This window comes from Pelophylax lessonae (assembly GCF_965119305.1).
Source record: "Pelophylax lessonae genome assembly, chromosome: 9".
Lineage (NCBI taxonomy): Eukaryota > Metazoa > Chordata > Amphibia > Anura > Ranidae > Pelophylax > Pelophylax lessonae.
Window position 1 is genome coordinate 81049525 of NC_138776.1, and position 13529 is coordinate 81063053.

Genomic DNA, 13529 nt, shown 5'->3' on the forward strand with positions numbered 1-13529 from the left:
AAAATGAATTAAAAAATATAAACTCTATTGTCAATATGATTTGTACATAAAGATTAATACATAAAATTACTAGGAATGGAACTATGATAATAATACTAATAATAATAATAATAATAATAATACAGCTAAAAAAACTTTATAAAAGCCAACCCAGCTAATTATACCATAGCTGAGAGCTGAATATAATTTAAACTGAATAGTAACCAAATAAATGGATCTATTTACTATATAATAAATCCTATAATGGGTACATTTTTTTTTTTGGTATTGAGACCTATGATATAATAAGCAAAAGATATATTAAAATGGGCCCTACTGAGTCCAATAAACAATACTAAAGAGATATATGGCCAAAACCTACAGTGCCTTGCGAAAGTATTCGGCCCCCTTGAACTTTTCAACCTTTTGCCACATTTCAGGCTTCAAACATAAAGATATAAAACTGTAATTTTTTGTGAAGAATCAACAACAAGTGGGACACAATCATGAAGTGGAACGAAATTTATTGGATATTTCAAACTTTTTTAACAAATAAAAAACTGAAAAATTGAGCGTGCAAAATTATTCAGCCCCCTTAACCGCTTGCCGCCCGCCCGCCGTCATATGAGGGCGGAGCGGAGCGACCATTATCCTGGGCCGCCGTCATATGACGGCGGCACTTTAAGCAGGGCAGGCGCGTGATCGCGTGCGCGCCGCCCTGCACTGCCGGTGTCGGGGTGTCCCCGGGACACCCCCCGTCACCGGCAGGGGGGAAACAGCCAATGGGCGTGGCTGTTTCCCACGTGATCGGCTGTGTTCCAATGACACAGCCGATCACAATGAAGGCGCCCACCAGATGACCGCGCATGCGCGATCGGGAGCGCGCAGCGCGGTCATGTCGGTAGCACTGTGTTCCGTAGGAACACAGCTGTCACCGGCGGTAGTAAACAGTCACTGACAGTGACTGTTTACTATGTGATCGGCTGTGAATCCATTCACAGCCGATCAGAAAATGTAAACAAAGAGCAGTAACTCACTGTTACTAGCTCTTCTCTCCTCATACAGTTTCCAGTATGAGGAGAGCAGAGCTAGAAATAGTGAGTTACTGCTCTGTGTACCTGCAAAAAGTAAAATCACAGTAATAAATGTCCCCACACAGTCCTCAGCCCCCCCCCAATGTCACCTGTCACCCAACAGTCACCTCATCAGTGCCCAGAAATTGACACCCATAACGTTCACATGTGAGCGCAGCGATCGCGGGCAGAATCACTGCGATTCTGCCCGCGATCCGGAAATCATTGCAAATCGCGGGACGCCTGTGCGTTGCCCCTGATTTGCAATAGCACCCCAAACGCTGTGCGATGTTGCCGCCATTTCCGCCTGCCGAATCGCGGTAACATCGCGCAAACATCGCATGACGCCCAAAAAAGGTACAAGAGTTTTTATTTGGAGCGTCATGCGTTGTTTGCGCGATGTTACCGCGATTCGGCAGGCAGAAATCGCAGCAACATCGCACAGCATTTGGGGTGCTATTGCAAATCACGGGCAACGCACAGGCGCCCCGCAATTTGCAATGATTTCTGGATCACGGGCAGAATCGCAGTGATTCTGCCCGCGATCGCTACGCTCACATGTGAACATAGCCTAAAGTTCACCGGTCACCAGAGACTGCCATCAGTACCGCCGTGCACCATCGCCGTCACCTGTCACCCATCAGTGACCATCGCCCGTCACCTGTCACCCATCAGTGACCATCGCCCGTCACCTGTCACCCCATCAATCACCGTCACCTGTCACCCCATCAGTCATCGTCACCTGTCACCCCATCAGTCATCGTCACTTGACACCCCATCAGTGATCGTCACTTGTCACCCCATCAATCATCGTCATATGTCACCCCGTCAGTGACTGTCATCTGTCACCCCATCAATCATCGTCACCTGTCACCCCATCAATCATCGTCACCTGTCACCTCATCAATTATCATCACCTGTCACCTCATCAATCATCGTCACCTGTCACCCCATCAGTCATCGTCACCTGTCACCCCATCAGTCATCGTCACCTGTCACCCCATCAGTCATCGTCACCTGTCACCCCGTCAGTCATCGTCACCTGTTTGCCATATACATGCAATCACTTTCTGACCGCCTAACGACTATATGCGTCGGCCATTAAAAGCTAAATACTGGGGTTATGGCAGCAGATAGCCCCCATAACCCCGGTATTTTTTGAAACGGCAGGTGGTCGGCTTTCAGATAAGGGTGGTCCCAGTGGCGGATTCGCCGCAGAATTACCCTTACGGTGCAGGGGAAGAGGTGCCCCCCCCCCTCCTGCCGCGTCCCAGACGTTTTCCCAGCTTACCGGACCCGCCGGCAGCGGGGAAAACTATCCGGTCCCGGATCCTCAGAGACAGGAAGTCGAGTGAGGGCAAGATGGCCCTCACTCAACTCTATGGTCTTGGAGGACCGGAGCTACGTCAAAAGACGTTGCCTAGCAACCGGTTTAAAGGGCCGCTTTTTTTTTTTGCTTTTTTTTTTTTCCTCTTTCAACAATTTTTTTTTTTTTTTTTTTCTTTTTTAGTGTAGTTGTGAGGTGTGAGGTCTTTTTGACCCCAGATCTCACAATAAAGAGGACCTGTCATGCCTATTTCTATTACAAGGGATGTTTACATTCCTTGTAATAGGAATAAAAATGATCAAAACATTTTTTTTTTAAACTGTGTAAAAATAAAAAAATAATAAATAAAATAAATAGGAAAAAAAAAAAAAAATAAAAAAATTAAAGCGCCCTGTCCCCGTTAGCTCGCGCGCAGAAGCAAACGCATACGCAAGTCCCGCCCACATATGTAAACGGTGTTCAAACCATACATGTGAGGTATCGCCGCGATCGTTAGAGCGAGTGCAATAATTTGAGCCCTAGACCTCCTCTGTAACTCTAAGCTAGTAACCTGCAGAAATTTTTAAAATGTTGCCTATGGGGATTTTTAGGTACCAATGTTTGGCGCCATTCTGTGAGCATGCGCAATTTTGAAGCATGACATGTTGGGTATCTAATTACTCAGCGTAACATTATCTTTCACATTATGGAAAAAAATTGGGCTAAATTTACTGTTTTCTTATTTTTTAGTTAAAAAAAGTGAATTTTTTTCAAAATAATCACATTTGGAAGACTGCTGCGCAAATATGGTGTGATAAAAAATATTGCAACGATCTCCATTTTATTCTCTAGGGTCTCTGCTAAAAAAAAATATATAATGTTTGGGGGTTCAAAGTAGTTTTCTAGCAAAAAAAATGATTTTAGCTTGTAAACACCAAGTGTCAAAAATAGGCCCAGTCTTAAAGTGGATAAATGGACAACTTTGTGTAAAGCGCTACTTGGATGTTAGGCCTATGTATGTGGCCAGGCTGTGAAAAAGTGTTACACATGTGGTATCGCCATACTCAGGAGGAATAGCAGAATGTATTTTGGGGTGCAAGTTTTGCTATGTACATGCGATGTGTTAGAAATATTGCATAAATGGACAGCTTTGTGTAAAAAAAATGTGTTTTCATTTTCTTTCCACATTTTCCAAAAACTTGTGGAAAAAAATGACATATTCAAAAGACCCATTATGCCTCAAAAATTATACGTTGGGCTGTTTGCTTTCCAAAATGGGGTCATTTTATGGGGGTTTCCATTGTCCTGGTGCTCCAGGGCCTTCAAAAGTGCGATAGGTTGTCAGGAAATGATATGTGTAATTTGTGCTCCTAGAATGCCGGACGCTGCTACTCGGATGTTAGGCCTCTGTATGTGGCCAGGCTGTGAAAAAGTCTCACAAATGTGGTATCGCCATACTCAGGAGGAGTAGTAGAATGTGTTTTGGGGTGTAGTTGCAAGTATACATGTGCTGTGTGAGAGAAATAACCTGTTAATACGGCAATTTGTAAAAAATAAAAAATAAAAAAAAATAAATCTTCATTTTGCAAAGCATTGTGGGAAAAAATTACAACTTCAAAAAACTCATCATGCCCCTTATTAAATACCTTGGAATGTCTACTTTCCAAAAAGGGATCATTTGGGGGGTATTTGTACTTTCCTGACCTTTTAGTGTCTCAAGAAATGAGATAGGCCTTCAGTACATAGGGTGTGATCAAGTGTGATCAATTTTCAATGAATAGCACCATAACTTGTGGACTCTATAACTTTCACAAAGACCAAATAACATACACTTATTTGGGTTTTTTTTACCAAAGATAAGTAGCAGTATAAATTTTGGCCAAAATTTGTGAAGAAAAATGACTAATTTGCAAAATTTTATGACAGAAACAAAGAAAAATGCGTTTTTTTCACGATATTTTCAGTCTTTTTTTATTTATAGCACAAAAAATAAAAAACCCAGTATCGATCAAATACCATCAAAAGAAAGCTCTATTTGTGTGAAAAAAAGGACACAATTTTTGTATGGGTACAGTGTTGCATGACTGAGTAATTCTCAGTCAAAGTGTGAGAGCGCTGAAAGCTGAAAATCGGTCAGGGCAGGAAGGGGGTGAAAGTGCACTGTAGGCAAGTGGTTAAGTTAATACTTTGTAGCGCCACCTTTTGCTGCGATTACAGCTGTAAGTCACTTGGGGTATGTCTCTATCAGTTTTGCACATCGAGAGACTGAAATTTTTGCCCATTCCTCCTTGCAAAACAGCTCCAGCTCAGTGAGGTTGGATGGAGAGCGTTTGTGAACAGCAGTTTTGAGTTCTTTCCACAGATTCTCTATTGGATTCAGGTCTGGATTTTGACTTGGCCATTCTAACACCTGGATATGTTTATTTGTGAACCATTCCATTTTACATTTTGCTTTATGTTTTGGATCATTGTCTTGTTGGAAGACAAATCTCCGTCCCAGTCTCAAGTCTTTTGCAGACTCCATCAGGTTTTCTTCCAGAATGGTCCTGTATTTGGCTCCATCCATCTTCCCATCAATTTTAACCATCTTCCCTGTTCCTGCTGAAGAAAAGCAGGCCAAAACCATGATGCTGCCACCACCATGTTTGACAGTGGGTATGGTGTGTTCAGGGTGATGAGCTGTGTTGCTTTTACGCCAAACATAACGTTTTGCATTGTTGCCAAAAAGTTCGATTTTGGTTTCATCTGACCAGAGCACCTTCTTCCACATGTTTGGTGTGTCTCCCAGGTGGCTTCCATAAAGGCCAGATTTGTGCAGTATACAACTGATTGTTGTCCTATGGACAGAGTCTCCCACCTCAGCTGTAGATCTCTGCAGTTCATCCAGAGTGATCATGGGCCTCTTGGCTGCATCTCTAATCAGTCTTCTCCTTGTATGAGCTGAAAGTTTAGAGGGACGGCCAGGTCTTCGTAGATTTGCAGTGGTCTGATACTCCTTCCATTTCAATAGTGCTCCTTGGGATGTTTAAAGCTTGGGAAATCTTTTTGTATCCAAATCCAGCTTTAAACTTCTCCACAACAGTATCTCGGACCTGCCTGGTGTGTTCCTTGTTCTTCATGATGCTCTCTGCGCTTTAAATGGACCTCTGAGACTATCACAGTGCAGGTGCATTTATACGGAGACTTGATTACACACAGGTGGATTCTATTTATCATCATTAGTGATTTAGGTCAACATTGGATCATTCAGAGATCCTCACTGAACTTCTGGAGAGAGTTTGTTGCACTGAAAGTAAAGGGGCTGAATAATTTTGCACCCCCAATTTTTCAGTTTTTTATTTGTTAACAAAGTTTGAAAAATCCAATAAATTTCGTTCCACTTCATGATTGTGTCCCACTTGTTGTTGATTCTTCACAAAAAATTACAGTTTTATATCTTTACGTTTTAAGCCTGAAATGTGGCAAAAGGTCGAAAAGTTCAAGGGGGCTGAATACTTTCGCAAGGCACTGTACATATAACAGTGGGGGAAAGGGCAAGGGAATCCAAATCACTAAGTTAAGCTAAGCTTGCTGTTGTAAAAATGTTCTTATGTAAAAGATTTTCATCTATTGATCAATAAATCTTTTTATGCAAAAGTACCTATTTAAAGTCCTATGAAATATCTTTTTAGTTCTTTTTGATTCTGACTAGAAAGGGCATGCCTGTGCATTCAATGGTATAACGTGAAATGTAGAAAAACTATTTTACTGTATGGAGTTAGCCATTTTCAATAGAATCATTACTCCATACTTCTACAGCTACCATAATAAAAAAAACTGTGCTCATATAAGTATGTGGGTTGAAATCCTCCTTAAAATGCTATTTGCTTGGCTGTCTTTGAGTCACTGACAGGAAAGAGCCTGCAGATCAGGAAGATTAGAGTGAAGTCAGAACACCGTATCTACAATTGTCAGGGACTTGGAAAGTTCTGAAGCATGTTAACTGAAACCCGAAAGGATAGTCCAGAAGTGGCAGCCTCAACACTTCCTCAATATACAGTTTATTTAAAGTCTATTTCTGGTGTACTCTTTCACTGTCATTGAGGCTTACACTGTGGCAGAAATGGGTATTACACACACTCCCAATGGCTGTGGCACGCATGTGTAATTTACAGGCATACTGTTGGCTTTCTCCTAGGAGTGATTTATTTCCCCTGTCATGTATTCCTGGTTCTGCTGTCCCACCTGACACCAGCATGGCGGGTGTAGCTGGGTAGAGCTGGGTAGAGCAGAGGGAGCTCAGTGAACATCTGCTCGCTGATCCTCCCTCCGGCGAATAAACCAGAAAGCAATGTGTATTATATTACTGCCTGGGTCATTACCCAGAAGCACTGGCTGGGGAAGGAGCTATTGAAGTATGGTCTGTGCACCATTAGCATCATTGGACCCCTGATGTCTCAGCAAAGAGAACCTGTCCCTATGGCCCCCTATGCGATAGCAATAAAGTTATGTGGGAAAAAAAATTAAAAAAATTAATGTGACATATCAAAAAAATAAAAAAAATGTAAGCCCCTCTACGTATACGCATTTGCATACATACACACACATTTGTCAGGTTCAGCTGCATAAGAAAACAGAATTTGTTCTACACATTATATATCACTGGCTGCACATGCCAGAGTGAGAATATATGTAGAACCATTATTCATGGCTACCTGTAAGCTGATGACCTGTAAAGCGGCCCCTAGGAATATTTTGGATTATTGAAGTTTTTCACCATTTCCCGGTTGTGTACAATTGTGAGGGATAACATGTTTGGTATCTTTTTTTCGACACAACCTCATCCTTTTTTATTTAACCCAAAAATTATATTATATTGCGTTTGCGTGTACTAAAAATAACTTTATATTTATTAATAAAAAAAAAATAATAAATTTGCTAGACCGCTGCACTAATAACATATAACATACACATTTGGAACTACAACCCTTTAATTTTCCAGGGTCTCTACTAAAAATATTTGTTTGAGGTTTTAACTAATATTCAGGCCAAATTTTTTTTCATATGTGTGCAAAAAATAAACTGGTTTGGCAGCGAAATTGTTAAACTTTTTTCCATTTTTTGACAGAACAGATTTAGAAAATGTTTTGATGTTTTCCCCTGACTTCATATCCTTTTGTCACAACAGGACAGGAGATGAGGAGATCTCTCCACTGGAGACAGATAGTAAAAAAAAAAAAAAAAAATGCAACAGAAGTTCTAACCTATTCCCAGGTTGTAAAAAAAAAACCAAAAAAAAAAAAAAACAAATCCTGATATTATTTTGTTTAAGTCTCGGTTCACACTATGTCGCTCCGACTTCGGGGGCGACCTGTGAAGTCGCATGCACCGCGACTTCGGCGCGACTTGCACGGACTTCATATAATGAATGTCTATGCAAGGCGCTCCGAGGTCGCCCCGAAGTAGTACAGGACCTTTTTTCTAATTTGGAGCGACTTGTGTCGCTCCTATTAGAACGGGTCCTGTAGCACTGCATGGACTGCGACGGACCGCGACTTGTCAGGCTGACAAGTCGCCTGACAAGTCGCGGTAGTGTGAATCGACACTTAGACCCTATTGCTGACAATTTGTTGCTACTTTATTACTAATCTTTGTGTATTCTTCTTTTGCAGCTTGATCATAAAACTCATAGTTTTGCTTTTGCTACAAAGAAAGAAACACATGTGGACAATCTGCATCCTGCAAACATCATAGTGTATGACTACTACAGCCCAGGTGCGTGAAACTATGAAGTGATATCATCTGATGTGCTATCTAAATATCAAGGATTGTTATGGAAAAATTCTGCCATCTATTGTGAAAATGGCTACAAAGAGTTTGGCATACAATTACGGAATCCCTACATTTATATATGTAGCACTACTCCCTTGGGAGCTGCTGGTTACGGGTTCCCCTGGGTTACCATTAGCAGCAGCACAACATTTTCCAAGTGATTTTGGCTCAGTCAGGAAACAGTCTAGGAGCTTTGGTTTTGTGTTTTTTTTTTTTGAGAACTTGGATGGGAGAAGGGAATGAGTGGGATACTCCAACTTGTATACCTACTCACAATTGGCTGGGATGACTGAATAATCCTGAGTGCGGCTAGGCCGCTGCTTCACCTTGTCAGTACAGTAGCATAACCCTTTATTCCTATTCTTCAGGGTCAACTACACGCCACCCTTTTTACTGTTACACTTCCTGTGAGAGCTAGCTCCTTAATCCCCTTGACTTCTCTGGAGTGGTCCCCCCTTCCTGGGAAGACCCTTTGGCAAGTCCCTGAGTACTCACGACACTGTTTTTCCAAAGAGACTCTGCCACCAACTGCATTGTCAGCTCTCTGGATCCTCTGCAGCTCAAGTCCACACCTGGTTCACAAGGCCGACTGTCTGAACCACCTTCCTCACACCTGCAGGAGGAGAGACAGCCGTACACCTCCTCCTGGACTTTGCTTCCTGCCAAAGATGCCCTGTCACATGCCCCCCCCCCCCAGATTTATTGCCAATCCCAAGATGCATTGCAACAATGCCTACCCACTGAGACAGCCATAAACCCTGATGTGCTACTGGTTAGGTTTCCTCCACTGTCCAACAAGCTCCCTCATTAGACACAGTGTGGACACTCCCTCAGACCCAGTGAATCACACCTGGAAGCATGTGACAGGCAAAACTGACAGATCTGGCTCCCCTGATAAGCAGAAGGAACCACTTGATGCTTTTTCCTAGCACCTACCTAGGAGGGTGCTACATCAATATAAATTCTGATAAACTACTTTTTTTTAAAGTTGAAATTATTGTTGCAAACTGGGGATATACAATGATTAAAAAATTGTCTAATAATGTTATGTAATACTGCATTTGCATATTATTTATCACCTGCAGCTTCTCTCCACCACATATACAGAATCATTTACTACTGTGCTGTGAATGCCCTGAAAACCTCAACCAATCCCATATCCTTCTATCTAGGTCTATTGACAACGCATATACTAACAGTTAATTGAGTTAGAGGAGGGGAACACTGTTTCTAGGTCACAGGGCTCAGTATGAATTCTAATTGACGATAGGTTCACACTAGTGCAGCTGCAGCACAATCAGGTTTTCTGTATGATTCTTTACTGTTTTTTTCTGTGTTATTCATGCTTCATGTGTTTTTTTTGTAAGATAAGGAGACTCGATCTTGTACACAAAACTCGGCTAAAAATGCACTATAAATGCATGCACATGCAGTTTATTTGAGTTTCACATGCATTTTCAGTGCATTTCCATTTATGTCTATGAGGCTAAAATTGTGCTGCAACTTCACCAAAGTAGCACCTGTATTATCAACTGTGCTGCATTGATGTGATTGGGCACCATTGAAAATAATGTAATTTCCATCGTCATGCGATTTTATGTGACTGAAGCGGCATCTGAAATCATACTAGTATGAGGCAGATTATAGAATGAGCACTCAGTCCACTATGGAAGCACCCTGTAAATGTTTACTTGTAAAATGTAGATTTACTCAAATAATAAAACATTTCAACAAAAGGTTGATTAAACGTGTAAAAATAAACTTGATTTAAAATTAATAAATACTCTTTTAAGATGTTGAGTAGATAAGATATAAAAATAGTATCAAGAAATGGCTGGTACCAACTTTCACACGGTATAAACACCTTTTCAGACCTCATATCATTCTAGCCTCCACATGGGCAATAATTTATTTGGGGAGTAGTGAGAGGCTATAAAAAGTAGTGCAGTCTATAGAAAGAGATAAGGTGCATAAAAATATTAAATAACTTTCTAGTTATTAACATTATAGCTATTATATATATTTTTATTTTGGTGGGGGGCATTTTTGACTTTGTGACTGTGGACAAATCTGCTTAGGGGAAAGTATATAAAGAAAATCCAGAGCTCCAAACCACCCTTCTTCCTTTATAGAATCCATGCAGAATTTATAAGGGGGTAAAAGGGGGCAACTGCCCCCAGCCCCCCTGCCAGAGCGAGCCCCAGACTTCCTTTTAAAAAAAATGAAATAATTACAAATTAATTTCATTATTTAAAAAAAATTAACAAAGTGTGTGGGTGTCAGGATACGGAACAGTTAAGCTTGACTTTAGAGGCAAAAAAAGAGGTGAGGGCTTCTGGGAGATGTTTTAGGTTTTAACTTCTCATATAATTTTTGTATTCAAGATGTTTGTTTTAACATGATTGTGTCATGGAATTTATTGCCTAGTTTACGAGAGAAAAGTGGGTGGGACAATTAAAAAGTTAGAAAACTGTTGGAAAGTGCCAGGCAAGAGCCCTGACACCATCGAGTGGGAGTGAAGATAATGAACAACATTGATTTATTGTAGTGAGAAACACGAGAGAGAAGCTCACTCTCCCTCTTGACTCTGATTTAATCAAGGGGTGAATCCAACACTCTGCAAACTTAAATAAAACTTTGTTAGCAAGTTTTACTCAAAATTACGAGATTGGTCAAATTCGGGAAAGGCGTTGGATTTATCATTCATTTCAGTTCACTTTTTAATTTGTCATATAATTTAACTACTATGTTGAAGGGCCCCCCATCTTTAAGTGCCCTAGGCCCCCAAGGTCTAAATCCGGCTCTGCATAGAATAAAACTGCATAATCAAAAAGCATTATTGATTTGTTGCTTATTCTTTTTATTGCAATGTAGCAATAATCATATACTGTATATAAGGATAATTAACCAGTTGTACTTTTTTCCACAGAGGTCATTGCTTATGTTGAATATAAAGCCCCTTGCAGTTCAGGTAAGGAATGTACAGTGTCACCATATTAATTGGTGTAGCTTTTCTCTCTTTTTTTTTTTTAAGTTTCCTCTTCTCTCCTGCTTAAGATTCAAAACTGTATTAAACTCCAAAGCAAAAAGTAATATATTGCAGCTTACCAATGCAGCAGACAGCTGCATTAATTTTCTTTTTTATCACCTGGTGATCCAGCTAGTAACACGCTTTCTGATTTAGGGTCCTTTCACACGGGCGGTCCGTATGTCCGTTTTTCATCCGTTTTTTTGCGGATGAAAAATGGACATAATGCATGTCAATGGGACTGCGGATGTCAGCGGATGACCATCCGTTGACATCCGATTTCCGTCCTTTCATATCAGTTCCGTTTTTTTGGAACGGAAGAGAACCCTATTTTTCTTCCGTTTAAAAAAACGGAACGGACGCAAAAACGAAAGTCAGCGGTGTCATCCGCTGACATCCGCAATCCCATTGACATACATTATCTCCATTTATCATCCGCAAATGGATGGGATGATAAACGGGCATACGGACTGGATGACACAAGTGTCATCTGTGTCCGTAAAAAAAAAAAGTGCCGGAGCGGATCGAAAAACGGTCCGCTCCATGGCAAAGGACCCTTAGGGTGTCTTCACATCATTGGAGGAGTCAGAGGCGTAAATAGAACCTTCAGGGCCCCGGTGCAAGAAACCATGAAGGGCCAACCAGACCCCTGGCCGAACCCTTCCCTTCAAGCCTGGGGCTCTTCCCACTGATCCTGGGGCCCTTTACTCTCATCGCGGGGCCCTTTATTACAGTTCCCTATGGAAGCTTCATCATACCCTTCCATAGGGAACTTTATTGTGTGACACAACACAAAGGCAGAGTGGTGGGAGGAGGTCTAACCCCTGGGAATAGGCAGTGCGTCCATTCAATCACCACCAGCAAAGACTTTGATTCGATTGCCAGATTCACTTTCACCAGCTCAAGACTTATTTTCTATCATGGATTTTCTATTCCAAGATGAGAATGCATCTCTGTCTCTGTCATACTTTACTTTACTAAAGACAAATAGCCTGAGCACTTTGCAAATGCAGTTGCACTAATTTTCCCCAGGGCTTAGTGAAGGTGATGAAGCGCTGCTGATTTCCACCATTGCTACATGCGAAAGCAAAATGCAGTTTTTTTTTTCTTTCTTTTCCTTGCACCTGATTGGGTATTTTTTACAAAGTAAAGCTTCACCACTTTTACTAAGTTCTGGGGGAAAAAAACTGTGCACTTTGCAAGGGCAGTTGCACTCAATTTGGCTTTAGTATATCAACCGTTTTAAGATGGCAAAGCATAGATTTTATGTCATTCACCATTGAATCCTGTAGAAGGTTGTCACTGCCCTCAATGCTGCTTTATTAGCACACATTTGTCACTTGTCCCATTCTCTTAGGAAATCACACAGCTAAGTGCCCTCCTCTAACAGTGAACCACTCAAGTTAATGCCTCTTGCACACTGTGCTGATGTATGAGCATCAGCCATTCCTGGCAGAAAAAAAGGCGATGGGCTGTATATCACTTGTGCGTTTAATGTTTCTAGCTTTATTTTAATGTAGGAATTGTGGCATATGCGCATATTTGTGCATATTTGCATGTATACATGCAAAAATACTGACCGACACCTCATATTTCTGTAAAAAATTTTTTTTAAATGATATACATGCAGCGCATGTTTATCCACCTATGTGTACAGGCACATTGAAAACAATGGTCTGCATTTACATCAGTAAGAAAATATCTGTATGCCTAAAAGCATTGTGTTTTTAGGCAGCAGGGTGCAAGAGCCTTAAGAGTAAACCAATAGTAACTTGCTCATTTTTGCATGTACAAATGCATTTTTATTTTTATTTTGGGTGGAAGAGAGCTGGGTTAAAATAATTTTTTTACATTATCCTTGTCACAGGAATTGACGTTGCAGAAGGCCATGATAGCAATGAAGTTCAACAAACTTAAGAAGCTCACTAATGAGAAAATAGTATCCATGAAGAACGTAATGCGCTAGAATCTATTACACTTTACATATTGACCTGTACTCTATGTAAAAGAAAGAAAAGAAAAGAAAATGATTTTACTCGTCAGTAATGCAAACTTGAATAAAGACATGAACACTGTCCAAATTTTGTATTGTGTTTTTACGTTAGTTTCATTTTCATTCTTGTCTTTTTTGTCTATACTTTACACTTCCAGTTTTCATTAAAATGTTTGTCCTAGTGAGGAAATGAGGGGGGATCTCTCCAGTGGGGTCAAAACAGCAATGAAGACATTTCCTCAATTACAAGAAAATGTTTATTTATCCTTAGGTAAATTTCCATCTCTGGTGGCCTGAATGTCACTCTTCCCAGCAGAAAAATGAATTGTTAATATGCAG

General features: G+C 40.8%; 1 protein-coding gene across 1 annotated transcript in view; it reads left to right on the forward strand.

Moving 5' to 3' along the window:
- The window catches only part of LOC309564232 (alpha-1-inhibitor 3-like), a gene marked incomplete at its 5' end in the record, with an annotated part of 147231 nt that extends 134041 nt beyond the window's left edge, over positions 1-13190 (forward strand). Inside the window, 3 exons of the mRNA XM_082268859.1 lie at positions 8010-8112; positions 11099-11140; positions 13065-13190. Coding sequence (XP_082124985.1) covers positions 8010-8112; positions 11099-11140; positions 13065-13114 — 195 coding nt within the window. The 3' untranslated portion in view covers positions 13115-13190. The remainder of the gene's footprint in view (positions 1-8009; positions 8113-11098; positions 11141-13064) is intronic.
- Positions 13191-13529: the final 339 nt, after the last annotated feature.